The following is a 16001-nucleotide window of genomic DNA, read 5'->3' as shown; positions in this document are numbered from 1 at the left end:
AGTTTCTCCCATAGCAAGTTGAATGCTCATGTGCCTGTATAAAAATGCATATCAATAGACTTCTTCAAATTTATTTTTCATTATAAAGCAAATTAATACTTTCTACAATAAATAAATCACAGGGAGGCACACCTAGGGGGAAAAAAAAAACCGAAGTCACTGGGAGATGGATGGGAGGAGATTCTGAAGGGAGCTAGATGAGAAAAGGATCGGGGACAAAATGGGCTCAGAGCCACCCCAACCCCAAGCGTGTCAAAGATCAAGGGCTCCGCGAGCTGTTCTGGGCAGCAATGGAGTGTTTTTGGTGATTTGCAAGTGATGTACATAGCATAAATTTACTCTCCACCTCTTTCCACAGAGAACCCTTCAAAATAAGGTCATTTTCTTAAAATACACTTTTTTGTCACTGTAAATTTACATCAGTCTTATTAAATAAGTGGTACTCTGTGCAAAGAGGATGATTTACAAAAATTATTCAAACATTCAAAAGTCTTTAAAAAAAAAGCCACAGAGCCAGGAAAGTAAGAGAATCAGCACCATACTGCAGGCCGGAGGACTGAAGCCGACAGATGCCTGCAACGTCACCGGGATCGTGGGGTGGACGGGGGCCGCAAAGTGGTGCTCAGGGACCCAGCTTGAGGGAGAAAACACGGCAGTAAAACCACCCCCACACCCCCACCCCACCCCACCCCCCGCTGGGGATAAAGAAAGAATGAGAAACTCCTACGAAAAACCAGAATAAGTTAAGTTCTGAATAATATACACCTATGTACAGTGGCTTAGGGACACTATGGACAAAGACACTCAGAGCAGGGTTGTGAAGGCTCCTCCCGGCAGCAACGCAATGATACAATCAATAATCAGCGGGGCAATGGCGAGCAGAGAGCGCGCGCGGCGGAGAGCAGCGCTCGGCCACTGCATCCATCAGTGATTACGGAGCCAGATCTTCGGGACATTCCTTTGGAAGAATAGAGTCCAAGCCCCCTGAGGCCTGCTCGGGGTCACGGCTGTGCCAGGCAGCCTAGTCAATGTCGCTGAAGTCACTGACCGGATCGCCGTGGACACGGCTCAGGTGGTTGGTGGCGCGATCAAAGGCGATCCTCACGGCTTTGCGGATGCTGGAGTTCCGGCCCTCCATCATTTTCAACTTGTCTATTGTCTCATCGATTCCAAGGGGGACCATTTTGGATTTGGGAAGCCACTGCCTTTAGAAAAGAAGGAGGAAGAGGACTCAGGATCGGGGCAATGGTTTTCCCAAGGCACAATCAGGGCAGAGGACTTGGCCTAACTAGAGGGAGGCTATCACTGGCCCACTTCCATGTTTCAGCCCGTTCCATAACAAGTGTACAAAGAGGGCTTCCTGCTCGAGCACTAGCCCGCCACAGGAAGTTCTCAGGCTTCTGCATGCAAATTACTCACAAAATTCAAAATTCTTTCAAATTACCTTCTACTGATGAATTAACTCGAATCTTGGTTTCTCATGTGATGTGTCATTCCACGCCACCCCCCAAACAAATATTTCTTTAGAAACAATGCTACCCAAAAGCCCTTCATCAACGCCTGCAATGAGGAATAAAATGACTCCTTTGCAGGCCAGCATCCGGCAGACCGTTTAGAGGAACGCCTGGACGGAAAGGCTGGGCGCCCTGGCAGCCCTCTCGCCACCCCCTTCCGCACCAGAAGGGGTCGCCCTCGTCCTCACGCACCCACCGGGCCTCCCAAAGGGCCAACTCACCAGCTACGCTTGTTGTCGAAGAACAACACCAAGAAGAGTTTCTCGTCCGCCTTGGTCTGCATCTGCTCCCCGACCTTGAGCACGTCCAGGGGCGGGGCCGGAATGGTGACGCCGTTGTGGTGGCCGGCCACCCGGGGCATCTGAGGGTCAATGATCTAGAGGGAGGAAGAGCAGGACAAGATGAGCCCCTCCGGACACGCAGGGGTGGAGCCGACTCTGGGGCCCAGCTAGGGAGGATTCCACTGGGACGGGGACAGAGGGACTGTGGTAAAGAACGAGACGCGCCCAAAGACTTTTAAAAAGAGAGAAATGTGCCCCAATACACCAAGAATTAAAAACAGGAGCCGGACCACTGGTGCACATCCCCGGTGCCTGCCGCAGTCGCCCGCCACCACAGCCAGCCCTGCCTCCATCAGGCCCACCGCACGAGGCCCTCACCTCACACCCGGACTCCCGCGGCAGCTGACAGCAGGTTGGCCCGCCTCAGACTCAGCCACTTCTGCTCGGTCAGCTCCAGGGACTCCTCCCTCTGTCCAGGAGCCAAGATCAGAGCCCATTCGGCTCTGAAAGCCCCACGTGACCAGGGCCCTGCGACGGCTCCTGACTTCTGACGGCTACTCCTTACTCCCCATGTGCCATCCTGGCCCACCGGCCAGTCCTCACACACAGCCCTCCACCTGCCCCACATGCTCCCCCTCCCAACGCTCTCCAGGAGGCCCCTCCCAGCTCTCGTGCACCTAGCGCCCACTCCCCTTAAGAACACCCTGCTTCTGGTTTATATATCGTCTCCTCTGTCACAATGCCTATGAGAGCGCTGGCACAGAGCAGGTACTTAACAAATGCACGTTTGCTCTAAACGTGCCCATTATGAAGCACCACAACCAAGTTGTTTCTTTTTGTGAGATTATAGAAGGGATCAAACCATTTCCAGCCTTTACTAATTTTAAAACGACCCAAAGCGCAGGCCCTACCACCACCCCCGCGCCATGAACAGACCCCACCCGCACACGTCTCCGTGGGTGCGAAGGGGCCCCTGGCAGAACAGGGTCCCAACACCCTTTCTACAGAGGGGGAAGCTGAGGCCCGGCGGCCCCCACTTACCAGGGCAGGGTAGGAGGGATATCCGCTACATTTGGCCCACACTACTTTCAGAGGCTCCAGGACAGAGGCTGCTGCGTCAGTTGAAATCCACATGCTGTTCTGGCCAACTTCTAAGGGGGAGCAGAAAAGCAACAAAAAGCGTCACGCGAAGCAGACCCCTGGACGAGTGCCGCCCCAGCCCTGCCCCGGCCCCGGGTCCACGAAGGCCAGCCGCCGTCACGCGGACCACAAGGTGGGCCTCCAATCACAGCCCAGGACGTTCTGGAGAGAGCCCAGGGCCCTCGGCACCCAGCGAGCGCTGACTTGGTGGCAAGGGTGACAGAAGGCAAGATTTTCACATGATTTAAGGATCCCCAAGAAGCTGGAGAAACTGATGAGGGACCCCAAACACAAGCCAGCACAGAGGCCCCGGGGCTGTGCCCCTCCTGCGGGCTCCCCTGGTGGGTCCCCCCAACTCCTCCCCAGCCCCCCTCGGCTTTCACTGAGCTGCCCCTGTACCCCCTTCCAGAAGCCAACAGATGACCCTGGTGGGCACACCCTAGGTGACAGCCACCACCCCAAGAGATCACATCATCTCGGCTAACACCCTGGCTTTGTCCAACCACGGCTCCCGGAGGGGAACCAGACACCAGCCTTCTATTCCAACGACAAACCTCTCCAGTTTCCACGAGAGAGGGACAAGTGGCAGCCCTTCCAGGCCTTTGCAGGCTCCCCAGAGGAGGTGGCCTCCATGCCAGGCCCAGGGGCAGCCCCTGAACATCCACCAGGAGAGCTGGCTGGCACACCTCGAGGGCACCAGATTCAGGGTCTCAACTCTATCTGCCCCCGACTGCAGGAGTAGCTCCATGACAGGGCAGCCTTGACCCGGGAGGGAGGAGCCGGAGGCAAAGGGACCCATTAGGAGGCACGGCACCCATCTGACGGGTGACAGGAGATAAACTGACAGGGGTCAGCCAATAAACCAGCCCCCCCTGTCCTTAAGGAGCTCACCTAGGCACAAACAAGCTGAGGATGCAGTGAGGACAAAGACTCAATCAAAAGAGGGAAGAATTCCAAACCTGCGTCCATTCAGACGCCGGGCAAGGACTATCCCTTCTTCCTTCGTTTTCCCTGCACAGAGAACAGGAACAAGCCCCAGGAGCAGCTGGGGCTCCCCCGTGGGGACGCGGCAGCCGCCTCTACCGGGCCCCCGGGGAGGACGCCGGCTGGCTCTCGCAGGGTAGGCTTTTTGATGCCTTCGCTGACGTTTAGTCAGATCACTGAAGGCTCTGTGTGACTTCCTCTTTCAAGGAATCCTGAATGATTCTGATGCAGAAGTGGGTGAAACCGAGTCGGATGAGAGCCTCCAGCAGCACTTCACTCCACTGAATGAAAGCTTCTGAACACCCAGCAATCGGCTTGGAGGCTTTCACTTCGCAGTCTTTCTTACTTCAGCGGACTCTGGGATGTGACAGCAAAGCTGGTCCACCGCCATCTCCTTGGGAGACCCAGCCTATTCCCTGACACTCTGCCCAACACGGGGCACACAGGAAAGAAGGCACATGGGGCAGCAGCGTCGCTCCCTGAACTGCCTTTTTCAGTGGCGACGTCTAGGATGGACACGTGGGCCCTGCGTTCTCCTTTAGTGCCGCGTCCAGCACACTAGCTATCCTTCCCGGAGGGAACGCACGGTCCCAGCCGGAGGCCACCCCACTCCCCTCCTGGCCTCCCCTGGCACCCAGAGGACGGTGCAAGCGCCGGGGCAGCCGCTGCGCTACCCAAGAACGAAAGCCGTCAGTTAGGAATATCCCTGCACATCTTTTCCATTCTCCTTCTGTTTCTTCTTCACTGCCCATTTCTGCCCTTAAATGCCCCCTGGGTCGCTCTGCTTAGTCGTTTCTCTCACCACGCTGTCTTCCAACAGCAGCCGACGCGCCCCTCTGTTGTGGGTCAGCGCTGCCCATCATCACCCCTGTTCTGCTCCGTTAGACTCTAAACAAGTCTCTGCGCTCGGCAAGTAAGCCTGTGATGCTCCGATGAAGCTTTCTTCTTTTGGGACGGCAGCCGACGTACACCGGTTAAACTTCTGAACGAATTTATCTCCATCCGAGTCTGTGTCCTTTTCTTAACAACACGTTCCACAGGTTGGGACTGAGCTGTTTCAACTGCATGTCTTCTCTTTCTTCCATTTGTGCTCTACTTTTGCACTAATTTCAATTTTTGCTCTACTAAGTCAGTATCTGACAACACAGCTGCCTCCCACATCTATTAACTGGTTTTCTTTCTGTTGAAGTACGATCCATTTCCTCTTGATACTGATGGACTCCCATTCAGAACACCCCGGACCATCGATCAGCTCTTCTGGACAATGCAGAGGCATGAGGCTTTGAGGCCTTCCTTGGCTGCTCCTTCCCTCCTCCTGACCCATATTTTACTGCGTATTTCTCAGCATCTGCAACTTCCTGCTGAAGACTCTGAGGATGAAGTCTCTGCTGACGAGCCTCAGAGGACGTTACCAACTTCTTCATGGACTTTCTCTACTACGGGGCTGGCTCGTGGATAAGCTGCCCGTGTTTTCACGATGGTTTTCCTTTCTTTCTCCCAAACACGTATTATCAGGAGATGACCAAAAGAACTCAAGAAGTGACATTTCTTGTGACTTCGGAAGGTCAAAATCAACTCTCCTGACTGCTTTACTATTCTTTCCAAGGAGAACCAGAGCAATCCTTCCACTTCCCTGCAACTTGTTTTTAACTTCCGATTTCCCTCAGAGAAAAACTGTCACAACAAATGGGACTCAGGCTGCTCCCTCACCAGTCCCTGGACACCACTGAGACCAGCAGCAGCCAAGCGCAGACACACCGTGACTCTTGGCAGCCCCTTGGCTCACACCACTGGGCGCTGGGGGGCTCCAGGAGGACCAGCACCTCCAACACACGTGCCGTTGACCCTTCTCAGGGCTGCTCGTCCGCCCCTGGGGCCCACCCGTGGCTCCAAGAAGCTGCAGCACACATAGCAGCCGCGCTCCAGAAAGCCTTCCCGGCAGACGGGACAGACCAGGCTGGGGATGGGCGGACGAGCACAACTTGTTCAATGGCCATGAAGGCAGCTGAAGCAGGCGCCATGGAGCACTTAGAGCTTGGTCGGATACTGGAGAGGCCAAGGGCAGGCACTGTAGCCCAGGCCACTGATGGTCATCCTGACCTTGTCTTCCCACTGGACTCCGATGACTCTGGGAAAGTGAGGCTGACCGCTCTGTGCAACCGTGCCTCACTTCAAGCAAACTCACACACAAGACATCATCACTCTGTGACGTTATTGGTCTTTTCCAAAAATGAAGGACAAACAGGGAGCAGGGTCCACCCAGGATCAAAGGCCACTGGTCAAAGAAGTTTGCAACACACAGGTGAGGGCACTGGCACACTTGGCAAGGCCTTCTTCCTCCCTTGCCTTTTACAGGCTACTCACACCAACAAAATAAACTTTGTACAATCTTAAGTGAACGTCCACCCACAGTGACTTCCTCTCCCCACCAGTATCTTTCAAAGGCCAGCCCAAACCCAACCTTCTTCACGGAGCCCCGACCACTCCATCATCTAAATTCCGAGCGTGCGCATCATCTACCACTGATGTCATACCTCGAAACAGGACTGTTTCTTCTCCACAGCCAGAATTTCATGAGCACCTACTATGTACTATGTGCCAGGCACGGCGCTAAGCGCCAGAGAAGGACAAAACACACAGCCCCTTGTCCTCCAGGAGCTGATCCTGTAACGGGGGAGATGACATACAAACAGCACCAAGGGGAAGCAATGTCAGAGGAAAGGCACTGGCAGTGAGGGGGACCGGCACGGCTTCTCGCAGAAGGCAGGATGTGAGCTGAATGGGGGAGACTGGGAGGCAGAAATGAGGAAGAACCACGCTCCAGATACAGGGGGACAGGCACGGAAAAGGTGCAGAGGGGTAAGACGGCAGCACGAGAACAGCAAGAAGGCCCCCGCTGGTGGCTCCAACGTAAGACGAGCAGACACAGCCCTTTACGTTCGATCCCGGAGAGAAAAGGGACCCCTAGGGATCAAGCAGGGGTGGGACGTGGTCAGAGCTGCATTTCAGGAAGATCACTGCGAGCGGAGGATGGACTGAAGCGGGAGAAACTGAGGCAGAGTCCAGGCACGAGGCAATAGGGGCCTACATGAGGGTGGCTGCGGTGAAAACTTAACAAAGAAGACCGGAGATGCTGTGGGGACAGAAAAAAGACCTGTCTGGGGATATGTGGGGGAGGGAGCGTGAGAAGTCAAGGATGCCACGGAACCCATGAGCCTGGGGGCCTCGACGGATGGCAGTGACTTTAGAGTGAGGGGAAAGTGTACGATGAGAAGGGTTTGCAGGGAAAAGAGGAGTTCCATCCTGGACACACTGAGTTTAAGAGGACTGGAATAGCCTGCTTGCAACGTCAAACAAGGAGCTGGAGAGACGAGAGACTGGAGGTCGAGAAAGAAAGCAGGGCCAGGCAAGGGGGCATGAGAACTGTAGACGGAGAAATGGCACAGTCAACAAGCACATGGTCTGGAGGAAGAGAAGGGGGCCCCCGGAGAGGCTGGCAGTCACTGCCTCAGGCCTGAGCGGGCTGAAGACTGAGCGAAGCTGAGAAGAGAGCCACGCCAGGAAAACCATGGAGAGGAGGGCAAGGAGGAGGACTGAGACCAGGCCACTCGTCACGGGGCTTTGGTCCCGCTGGAAAGCGGTTTCTATCGAATGATGCGCGGGAGTGGGCTTAGAAGAGAAGAAGGACAAGATGAAGGGGCAGCCCTACAGGAGAAGCTTTCTCACAGCACTCTGCTACAAAGGGAGGAGAGACAGAGAGAAGAGGAGGTCGTATCCGGGCAGGATGGGCACGCTGGGGCACATGGGGACGCAGTGAAGACTGTGGCAGCGGGGAGTGCCGGGCCTGGGGTCAGGAAGACCCGAGTTCAAATCTGCACCCAGACACTTACTAGCTATGTGAGCAAGTCACTTAGCCTCTGTGCGCTCCTTAACCGTAAAACAGAGATGACAACAGCACAGGCCACCCAGGGCTGCGAAGAGATAATAACTGTAAAGACAACTTCAGGCCTTAATAGTGCCGATCGATGCTGCTGCTGCTGTTACTGAGAAAACAGATGATGGAGGGAGCCATCTATTGGGAAGAAGGGATGGAAAAGGAGCACGAGTGCAGGAAGCTGTCGGCAACAGGGGTTTGGTGGAGGGGGGGAGGGTGGCAGGGCAGATCTGAAAAGAAAACAACAAAGAGTGCGTGTAAAGTGGTTTGCTCTGGGCAGGAGGAGCTAGCGGGCGATGCCCCCGGAGCGGTGTGAGACGAGGAGGGAAGAGGGAACTCACCACACTGACCTCCAACTTTTTCAGGGAAATGGGGGGCAAGGTTCTCAGCGGAGGAGGGAAGAGTGTTGTGGAGCAGCTCTCGTGGCAAGCAGGAGAGGGAAGTGACGAGGAGGGAGAAAGAGCGCTGACCAGCAGCGAGGGCCCCTCATGGAAAGAGGCAAGTCTCTCGTGACTTTCCTCAGCTCTGTGCAGCAGTGCGAGAACAGCAATGAAGGATGCAGGAGGAGGAGGTCGAAGGCAGGACAAGGATGGCGGAGAGAAGAGCCGGGCCCCGTGCTAGGCACTTCCCCAAAGTGTCTCATCTGACACTCACCACCCTCCTGGGAGGTAGGTACAACTATTATCGCCATTTTACAACTGAGGAAACTGAGGCAGACAGCAATGCAGTGACCTGCCTGAGGTCACACAGGAGTGACTGCAGGGCCTCTGAGCTCCTCCGGGTCCGAGGGGAGTTAAAGAGTCTTCACAGGACGCTGATGAGTGGTGGCAGGGGAGAGGCTCGCTTCATCTGTCTTCAGGAGCCTGGGAGTCAGAATTCTGAACTGGTTCTGCTGGTGCAGGGCAGGAAGCACAACGGGAGGGTCTCTGACCAGCTGGGGTTCAGTGACAGCCCGCGACGTCCCGCTGCGGGGTCCCCAGCACCCCATGTGCTAACCTCTGCCCCAGGGCCAAATGAACTTACTTCTCCAAGTACATTTTTATCACCAACGTCCTGTTTCTCCATCAAAGGTTGGACCTCTCACTTTCAAAAGGGGTTAGAGGAGATCAGCCATGAGCAGAAGTCCCATGGGTCTTCAGACAAAAAGCGCTCAAATCTCCAGGGAGTTTCAGGGCAGCAACGTTACTAGTGCCTTTCGGGACCCATGTAGAGCAAGGACTCTGAAAACGACCCTGCTGCCTTGTCGAGCTCACAAGGACTACCACTTAAGCGTGAATCGGGGACTGAAAGGTCACCTTCATTTCCAGGCACCCTCATTTGCCCGTCTGACACAGCCAGGGTGCCCACCTCTTCCTCAGGAACAAGCCTGACTTGCAGCTGAACCGGCTCCTGTCATTCACAGGGCAGGGCTCACTGGGGGCACCGTGTCTCTGCCCCTCACGTCACGTGGCTCAGCCCACCTGTCGTCTTCCCACGCGTCTGCGTCATTGTCCTCGTTACCTTGTACCGTATGCGGCGGAGTCCATCACAGCCGGGTCACCACAGGATCAGTCATTTCTCAGTGCAGTGGGCTGCAATCTCCTTCTGGGCACGGCCCTGGCAAGAGAAGCTCTGGGCCAACGGCTCGGCATTTCAGACTCTCTCGTGGCATTAACCCAAACCTTTCCCAGGCACACTTGGACCAATTCACAGCTCCGCCCCCGGAAGGCAGTGTTTCTGCCATCTTGGCCAACGCTGTGGGATAGGGTGTCTAGCCCCGTGCTCTGTACCCAGCAGCCCTTCCTCAAAGAACAAAGGATACCACATGAAATACCACTAACACAAAGGAAGTCGGGAAAAGAAGATGGCAAAGCTGCCTGCACCTTCACGTGGCATCTGTTAGGAGATCCACGAACACATGGGCTGTTAGTTACTCTTCTATAGCCAGGCACCCCTGGCACCCGATCCCAAGTGAGAAAGGAACAGAGGAGCACAATGGAGGAGGGCTCGGAAGCTAAACTCTGGTGAGAGAGAACTACTCAATGCCAAAGGCAGGCAGAAAGCATTAACTTCCAATTAAAAGATTAATATTTTAAAGTTTAAAACTACTGCCAAATAAAATCCACACAGCCATCAGAAAAAAATAGGGAAGGGCAAGGTTACACGGAGTAACTAGGGAAGTTCTGATAACCACAATCTATAGGGAACGACACAAACATCAGACCGCTAACCATTTCCCAATAAAATGAATAAAGGACATGACGTTTTCAAAAGAAGAAAGACAAACTAATACAAACTGGAAAATGTTTCGACAGTTTTTAAATTAGCAAGATGAGAATTAAAAAGGTTTTGAGGGATCGTCTCTAGCCCATCAAACTAAGCTAGCAAAGCTGCTAGACAAAGGGCCATCTTACGAGCCACCACCCAGCAAGTGTGGGCACCATCAGCACACATGTGTGGGGTCCTCTGGCACTTCAAAGTCATAAACAATTCTCCCTTTGTGTTTATTTTGCATAAGCAGCCCAAGATCAGGAAGGTCGCGTGCGTACAGCACTGACAATTTCCTCGCTCTATATCCAAGGCGTGTTTGTTTCCGGGTGAACGGAAAACGCCAGTGGCCCCGCTCTGAGCGTGCTGCCATCCCTGTGCCGCCTCAGGACCTAGACACACAGCCACCACCGTTCTACAGCGACTTCATCACCAGACGGGCATGATAAGCCAGCAGCCAACACACCCCTCAAGTCTCAAGCAGGCAGACCCTTACAGAACACACGAGTGGGGCTGGCATTCAGGAATCCCCCTTGCCACCACACTTTAAAACAATCCTCATCTTACATGTCCAAACCTAAGCTCTCTCAGGATCACAGAGGAGTCAACTGCCTGACCACAGGCCTCGGATTCAGGAGGAGGCGTGCATGACTGGCAGCTGCTATCCAGTCTGAGCGTCCCTTGTCTCTCCTCCCTCTGAGGGGCAGGGGCTACGCTTGATGCAGACGCACAGAAGGAAACCATCAGCCTGACCCACCACATCTGTCGTTTTCACAATGTCATCTTCAGAGATGGTTATGGGCACACTGGGCACCCGTGTCACACTAGGCTCCTGGAGTAAGGCCGCTACCCCGCCATCCGCATCAGTTCTTCAGCAGTCCCGGTTATACAAGCATGGGATAAGGACGGGGCACAACGCACTCCACCCAAGTGGCCATGGGATAACAAGAGCCAATCACTGCAAGGAAAATGCAACCCTGAGCTACCAGCAAGCTTCCAAAGCTATGCAAGAGAGAGCTACTTCTACGGGACATCGGACAGATAGTGCCTAAGCAAACAGAAGACGGAGGTGACCTCTGAGGGGGCAATCTGACTTGGGTGGCTGGTTATCAGAGTGGGGTTTTCTCAGCCCCGGGCTGCATTCTCAAGAATGAGCACAAAGTCTGAGTTTGCCCTGCAGGCCTGGCCCTCACACAGGAGTAGGAAGAGGGGCCCTCAAGTGAAGCACAGATGCCACCGGCTCACTGAAGTGTGCCACAGAAAAGTGCCAACAGGCCGGACTCAGAGATGAATGGAAAGGCAGGCAGGCCCTGATACAAACACCGTGAAGGGTCTCGCAAGGCTGACCAAGCCAGTGACCAACCCAAAACCAAAGCAGGCCTCCCCCCACAGGCAGCGAGGAAAAGGACTCAGGGGCACAGGCAATGCAGTGACCTGCTGGGCCCGACTCTACCTCTGCCTCTGGAGGCGCTGCACCTCTTAATGAAGGAAGCCTTCTTTGGGATGCAGGATGAGTTAGCGTGCTGACAGCAAGACCGATGCCAAGAATTTCAAAGAAAAACCTAAAAAAAAACCCTTTATAATACACAAAAAGCCAAAAGAAGCTAAGGAGGGAATACGCTTTCCCCACCACCAAGACTTTCGATCATCTATCAACCTTCTGCCAGGGTTATTACTGTGAGGGATCAGGTGAATGCTATGGAGCATCTTTATTTCAGCATCTGGCCAAGTCTCCTAGAAGAATGCACCAAGGAGTGAAGTGTGGGCAGGATGACGGGAATGGCAGCTGGCTACGCGGCCCGCTGCCACCGGTGATGACCAGCGGCTCACAGTGGTCCCCAAGCATCCCTGCTCCACCACAGAGACACAGATAAAACCACGCCAAGTGTGCTCTTCAAACAAAGCCTGAGAAGGATGACCAGTCACGTGCCCGACCAAACCAGGCTCAGAACCTCGGAGGCAGACAGCACCGGCCCCAGGTCTCTCCTCCCGCCAGTGAATGAATCCTCCACTTTCCCTGAAGACCCCTGGGGAAGGGGAGGCCAACGATACCCTCAACACTGAAAAGGAAGCAAACAGCGCTCAGCAGGGGAGAAGAACGGACCCAAACCAACAGCAGTGTGAAGCTCACAGCATAAAACACATTTTGTTTTCAAAATCAAGTCCAAGATGGAGGAGCCCTGCCCTGCCTCGGCAGCCGTCCACAGGCATGGTCTGGGGATTCTGAGCGACCACCAATTTACAGTATGAAGTGGCTATGAGAAGGCCCCTCCAGAGAGGCAGGAAGGCCACAGGTGTTACAGGTGGCATGTTTACCCATGGACAGCTCAGCTGTGCTAACCATAACCTGTCATATGGGAAGGTTCTCGGGAGGGGGAGAGAGACACGGATACTGTGGAGATCACAATGTGTCAACAAAAACTTATTTTGAAAAAAGGAAAGTGTGAAGTGTCTTGTTTAAAAAAAAAAATACAACATCAGGCAGTCCCTGGAAAAGGCAGCACTTAGAATGGGGGAAGAAAAAGGCATGTGTGCCAAGCAGGGGCGGCTCAGATAATGAGGTGCCCGGGGACCCTGGCGCGCAAGGACCAGCCTCTTACACAGGGCCTGGCTGGGTCACACAACAAAGCCAGGGTCAGACAGCCAGTCCTCTGGTTCCTACATCCCTGTGCCCTTCGCATGACCAACAGATACCCAGACCCGTGCCAAAAGGCAGACCTGGGAGCACACCTGACATACCAGTTAGCAGGAGGCCGACGTCTACCTGCCGGGATGGGCTCCAACTAGAGAAGTCCTCCCTCAGACCAGCTGAGAAGTGGCAGTGGACGGCCCCTCAAGGCACCTTCTGTCCTCCAGGAGTGGAGGGGCCCACAGTACTGCAATCTCAATAGATGCTGATGCCGAGGTGAGAGCTCCCTCACTATTCTCCTGACACCTGGTCCTGTGCTGTCCCTGCTGCTGGTCCTCGGTTTACATTTTTATTATCTGGAACTGGACACACATAAACACGTCCCCAAAAAGAGGACAATGTATGAAGCCAAGGGCCAGCACTACTGACAGCCGGCTTGTTTGGGGGAGGCTAGGCCCCAGTTTAATGTGGTTAGTTGGTCCCTGCCCCCTTCCATCAGTTCTTCCACGATTCCTTAACACTCTCCACTTCTCAGATAGCGATCCCCGCGTGCCTGACATCAGCAGTCTGTCCCAAGTTCGCCTAGATGCTGTTCTCCCCGTTCTGCTCCTGGTCCCCCAGCCCTCCATTCCTCAGTCCAGCCAGGTGTCTCTCAAGTTGCTCCTTTCGCCATTCCTTATGGCCCAGGTAGCTTCAAGAAGCAATGGTCAGAGGCAAAAGGTGAGTCTCCAGGAGCTGGCTGGGTGATTTAAAACTGGGCCGGACAAGGTGGTAGAGAAAGAAGCGCAGGACGAAGCGGTCATTTTTAAAGGTTGGTATCTCTCGGCTTCAAAACCTGGGCTGTGCACACCTCTGACCCAAAGACCCCCAAGGAGGCCCCTGGACACCAAAAGATTCATAGCAAAGCTGTCTGTAGTACAAAGAACTGGAAACAAAGACGGTGCCCATCAAAAGGGTAAACAGCCAAAGAAACCGTGGGACGTGAACGGGACGGACCACGACTATGCCGTGAGCAATCGTGAACGCCAGGCCTGGAGGAGCATGGGATGTGAGGATGCCACAGAAAAGGAGCTGCCCCAGGACTCCAAGGACACAAGCAGAAACAAGCCCAACACCCAAAACCAGCACTCTGCTCCATTTGGTTTTGCTTGACCATGCAAATATCTCTACCTGTGCATTTTACAAGTGAAATTCACAGATGTCAATGCCCAGGCTGAGCCCCAGAGAAGGGCCTTCCAGAGGCAGCCCTGGGGGTGGGGAAGGAGGGAGCTGGACGCCAGGGTCAGGGAGCCTCCTTACTGACCAGCTGCGATCCTCGCCGCTTTTGCATAGTTCCCATTTTCAATGCAAGAGATGAGCTCGCTCCGATCTTCCAGCGTGTGTCTTCGGATCAGAGCCGGCTTGCCCTTGCCACACTTTGGTAAGCTGAAACAGCACAAACAACAGGACACGCCCATAAGCCCAAAGGGAGCGGTGTGAGAGGAGCCAGCCCGGTGCTCGGGGCAGCGGCCTCCCACTCTCCTCCTCGTGCTCCGGGCAGTGGCCGGGACACCCAGAGGGACTGCAGGCGTCCCCACTGGACGGGGAAAACTGGGCATAAGAGAGGAGCCGTGGGCCCGGGGCATGGCCACGTGGATCCCTCGGCCCCCTTGGTTACCCATTGCACCAGAGGGTTGACAGGAGGCCCGAAACGTTTGGACTTTCTGGTCAGCCTCACGGCAAAGCTCTACCAACCAATACGAGAATATAAGACGTGGAGGAAGGAATAGAAGGCCACGGGACAGAGCCCCAAGCTCTACCCAAGTCAGAGGGTGACTTCACCCTGGCTCTGGGTGGCCTTTCCTATCTTGGACTTGTCCACACGGCAGGACCAGGAGTGGGTTGCTCCTCAGACCTGCCCCATCCCCTGGAAGGCCACCTGGACCCCGCCTCCACTTGGAGAGAAGCCACCCCACCCCTACACCCCCACGGCCACCCGCTTACCTGGAGTTACACAGCAGGCTGTTACTTGAAGAGATGCTAGACTCGGACGCGCAGCGGCGCCGAGGCTCCACTCTCCGTCCAGGGCCGTCGTCCGGCTCTGGCTCCTTGGCTTCGCCTCCAAAGCCATTGGACAGACCTAGAAGACAAACAGAGAGAGCGCCGTGCACAGCTGAGCATGGGCAGTGGTGGGGGCCAAGAGCCAGGACGCCCCCAACAAGCCAACTTGGGCTCCACTTCCAGGGCCCCAACGGCAGGGAAGAAAAGCCCAGCACTCCTCAAAGTTCACACGGGGCTCTCAAGCCTCAGCCTCAACTCCAGATTCCCAAGTAAAAGGACAACTGGCTGGGATCCACCTCCACCTTGTCTCCCCTCCTCGTATCCAGCTTTGTCTGGAATGTGGGACCTCACAGTTAAAATGAGAACCTGGGACAAAGGAGGGAGGAGCTCCACGGTTCTGGAGACAAAGTCAGAGGGAACGGTTTGGGGGCAGCTAGGCGGCGCAGTGGATAGAGCACCGGCCCAGATTCAGGAGGACTTGAGCTCAAATCCGGCCTCAGATACATAACACTTAACTAGCTGTGTGGCCCTGGGCAAGTCACTTAACCCCACTGCGCCTAGTCAAAACAAAAACAGAGGGACTGGATCTTGAGCACACCCCTCCTCTCTTTCCCCTGCTCTGCCATCTCCCTCCCCCTCCTCTCTTTCCCTCTTCCCCCATCCCCCTCCCCAGTCTCTGCAGCTCCTCAGCCAGGCCTTGACTTCATTTTCCTGCTACTCCCTGCTGGGGTCACAGAAACAGTTCATCTCTAGTGACCACAGAAACCACTCCCCCATCGCCCAACAGCCAGAGGCCCTGCTGCCAATGGGCTTCAGTCCAGGAGAGGTCAGCAGTGGCCAGCGGGAGGAGGGTCAAGGATAAGCCACGTGCTCGATGGTCAAACTCTTCCCGCCCCGGCCTCAACAACAGTCCCGGAGCCCGGTGGCCAGTTTCCTCCCCAATTCCTGGGTCCTACAGGCAGGAGGCTTCTCGCGGCCTACAAAAATGTGGAGCTGTCGTTTCTCTCCCTTCTTTAACAACAAATGTCCTTGAAGCAACATGTTCATGCGTTAAAAAGCCGCTTCTTGCTGCTTAGCTGCTTTTCAGTGGTGTCTGACTCTTCATGACCTTACTCAGGGTTTTCTGAAGTGCCGTGCCCAGGGTCACCCAGCTAAGGAAGTGGCTGAGGCCGGATTTGAACTCGGCAAGATGAGTTTTCCTGGCTTCAGGCCTGACGTTCTGTGCACCGTGG

General features: G+C 55.0%; 1 protein-coding gene across 3 annotated transcripts in view; it reads right to left on the bottom strand.

Annotated features, from left to right (window-relative positions):
• Positions 1-730: 730 nt before the first annotated feature.
• The window catches only part of BRD1 (bromodomain containing 1), a 70947-nt gene continuing 55676 nt past the window's right edge, over positions 731-16001 (bottom strand). For all 3 annotated transcript variants that reach the window (XM_020982944.2, XM_020982945.2, XM_020982946.2), the window contains exons 9-13: positions 14713-14848; positions 14033-14154; positions 2837-2946; positions 1736-1890; positions 731-1205 (exon numbers count right to left, since the gene is read on the bottom strand). In XM_020982944.2, the coding sequence (XP_020838603.1) occupies positions 1022-1205; positions 1736-1890; positions 2837-2946; positions 14033-14154; positions 14713-14848 (707 nt within the window). In that variant the 3' untranslated portion in view covers positions 731-1021. The remainder of the gene's footprint in view (positions 1206-1735; positions 1891-2836; positions 2947-14032; positions 14155-14712; positions 14849-16001) is intronic.

This window comes from Phascolarctos cinereus, unplaced genomic scaffold (genome assembly GCF_003287225.1).
Source record: "Phascolarctos cinereus isolate Bilbo 61053 unplaced genomic scaffold, phaCin_HiC Scaffold_1;HRSCAF=81, whole genome shotgun sequence".
In the NCBI taxonomy this organism is placed as follows: domain Eukaryota; kingdom Metazoa; phylum Chordata; class Mammalia; order Diprotodontia; family Phascolarctidae; genus Phascolarctos; species Phascolarctos cinereus.
The sequence above is the reverse complement of the archived record's forward strand: the minus strand, read 5'-3'. Positions and strand labels throughout refer to the sequence as shown.